Source organism: Quercus robur, chromosome 9 (assembly GCF_932294415.1).
Source record: "Quercus robur chromosome 9, dhQueRobu3.1, whole genome shotgun sequence".
In the NCBI taxonomy this organism is placed as follows: Eukaryota; Viridiplantae; Streptophyta; class Magnoliopsida; order Fagales; family Fagaceae; genus Quercus; species Quercus robur.
In genome coordinates, this window is record NC_065542.1 from 41783042 (window position 1) to 41785644 (window position 2603).

The 2603-nt window shown below is 35.7% G+C and overlaps 1 protein-coding gene across 1 annotated transcript; it reads right to left on the minus strand.

Moving 5' to 3' along the window:
• Positions 1 to 841: 841 nt before the first annotated feature.
• LOC126698446 (uncharacterized) lies at positions 842 to 2210 on the minus strand. The gene is made up of 2 exons (XM_050395666.1): positions 1884 to 2210; positions 842 to 1418 (listed from the first exon to the last, which is right to left on the minus strand). Exons 1-2 carry the CDS (start codon positions 2048 to 2050, stop codon positions 1094 to 1096), a joined length of 492 nt encoding a protein of 163 aa, XP_050251623.1. The 5' UTR covers positions 2051 to 2210; the 3' UTR covers positions 842 to 1093.
• Between the last annotated feature and the right edge of the window lie 393 nt (positions 2211 to 2603).

Genomic DNA, 2603 nt, shown 5'->3' on the forward strand with positions numbered 1-2603 from the left:
TCTTTTGTCCTAATCGTAGTTTTGAGGAGAATACAAGCCAACCCACTTGGTTGAAATAGAATTGAAACTTAAAAACAAAAACAAAAATGAAATAGAATTGAAACTTTTGGGTTCATGCTAGGCTTTTCTACTTGTTAAGATACCTTATACGTGGGCTTTTCTTCTCTTTTTGTTGTTTGCTCTTCCAACTTTTGGCAGTATAAGTGAGTCCAATGGCGATTAATGTACGAGTATCTGCTATTCAGCATAAAATAAATTATAAAAATAAAATTAAAAAAAAAGGTAGGAGTATCTGCCTTTTGCAAATTGCAAGGATTCCCCGGTTGCGTGAGAGCTGAAAGTAGCTAGACAACTCAAATGTTGGCCATTCCTTATCAGAGTATCTTGAAATCATATGCATAAAGCAGAGATGCTTTTCCAAGGGACTTCGTTCTCAGATTTAAAAATCTTTATTTCCGGCCTCAAAACTCAAAACACATTTGATACGAAGATAATGACTAAGGAACTTTCCAGCTAAACGGCTGTGATTGTCTCATACTCTTTATTGTTAGATGCAGGCATCAATGAAAAATGTGAACATTGCGCATGAAATTATGGATGTTGTGGGTAGAGAGTGTAAACATAGAAAACTCGAAACGAAATTGGTGAAAACAAAGTGCTATAACAATGCACCACTATTTAAGTTTGCAGTGTTATCATTCACGTTCACCCTTTGAAATGAAAAATTTGTAGCCTCACGAGATGTTATATGGAAAAAGATATAAACAAAAAGGACTAAACTTTAAATATTTGTCATTCAAATGTCAGATTAATTCTTAAAATTTAATTTAGTCACGAGATATGTGAGAAGGAAAAATACTTCATTTGCTACTTGTGCTCAAGACATTCCATGACATTCTGTACTACAAACACTAAACAATAGCTAATTGCCTAATTGGGTTGATTTTTGTACTTATGGGCTAAGTTGATTAACCAATACTGAAATGAAGCCAATATGTTGCCCATAAGCCCACAAATTAGAAATGACAAAATAAATCAAAACAAAGGGCTTCCAAATCCAAGCAAAAACACACACACACAATAAGATGTCACACTAATCACAATCCTCATTGGCAATAGAGAAGAGTTGGGCTTGAAGATTTGCAGCTTCCTCAGAGACCAAAGCTTGTATAACCAAAGTCTTGATTTCCCAAGCCGAGTATGGAAACCCTTTTCTTGCATACGAGTTGAGCAGAGCTGCGCTAGCCTGCTTCAGCAGCCTAGGATAACCATTCTCCTCATCATAATTCGTAACCGTTGCTTCCAACAAAGTTAGATCAGATCCGTACCGTTCATTCACCCTTGAACCAAATACCTTAGACACCGTTGATTCCTGTGGGACCATCCTCGGCCACGCCTCTCTCCCGCTACTCCAGAATCTGCCATGATCATCCACACCACCGGATAAAGACCCGAGTCAGATCCGCGTCCACTCGGCCGAGTCTTTGGTTGACTCAGTCAAATTGTATACTATTTCCTTTTAAAATAAAATCTTGTTTCCCAACCAAAAGGTCCAAAACACAGAAAATAAGAAATAAAAGCAAAAGAAAGAGAAGTATTTAGTGGTTACTTGTGTTTTTGAGACAAATGAAAGCGAGTTATTTAGTCCAACTCGGACGATTTCATCCGATTTGACTCGTCCCTTACAGAACTGACCGAGTTTTGGCCTAGTTTTTCAAGTTTTCTCTTTTATTTTCTTCTTTTTCATGGATTCCCTTTCTGGGTATTTGGAAAATGTCTTCCAAAAATATATGCAAACGTAAACAAATAATGGAAATGTATGTACAAAGACTATTTAAACAGTGTTAGTATTGACATTTGAGAGAGGGAGGAAGAGATCTTACTGTGGAGTACACTTTCCTCTGGTTCTTGTGAAGACAAACCCTGGCATTCTGTTTTGAGTGATTCTTGTTGTTGTTGCTGCGGCTTTTGAAGACGGAAAGCTAGAAAGGAAGAGAATAAGAAGAAGAAAAAGAAGAACGAGTCGACTCAGGAGTGGAGGAAGCTCCATTTTTCTCTGTTTTCCCTACTGAACTTAGTAATAAGGTCCTCTCATTATTTGAGTTCGTAGTATTTGAGATTTGGGCATTTGAGTTCACTTTGAGATTTTTCTTAAACTTTCAAATGCTTGGCTCTGAGACAACCTGACCAGTGTCCCTTGGTAACCGTAAAAGGAGCTGTTGTACGTCTTTCTGTTCGAAAACATTTTTTTATTCACTATTGACAAATTAACCCCCTCCTCTTGTTAAAGTAACAAAATTTGTCCCCTATACGCTACAATTTCATAACTTGTCAAGAGTAAACAATAATACAATATCACATACCGGACAAATCATAATTCTTTTTTATTATACACAAATTGAAAAATCCACATTAACAAAAGATTAAAGGCGGTTTGGTATCGGTGGACCGTGGTTAAACAATAAAAATTATTTTTTAAACACTACAACATTATTTTTACATATTTTTTTAGTTATATGTCTTTTTACAAAACTTAAACAATTTCACTAAAACAATATTACCAATAGGTCCTAAATTAATAAAGAACTAATGTAAAATAAGAT

Coding starts and splice junctions, on each gene's coding strand:
- LOC126698446 (XM_050395666.1), bottom strand. CDS start 2,050: ATGGAGCTTCCTCCACTCCTGAGTCGACTCGTTCTTCTTTTTCTTCTT. Junction 1,419..1,883: donor AGAGGAAAGTGTACTCCACA/GTAAGATCTCTT, acceptor TGATCATGGCAG/ATTCTGGAGTAGCGGGAGAG.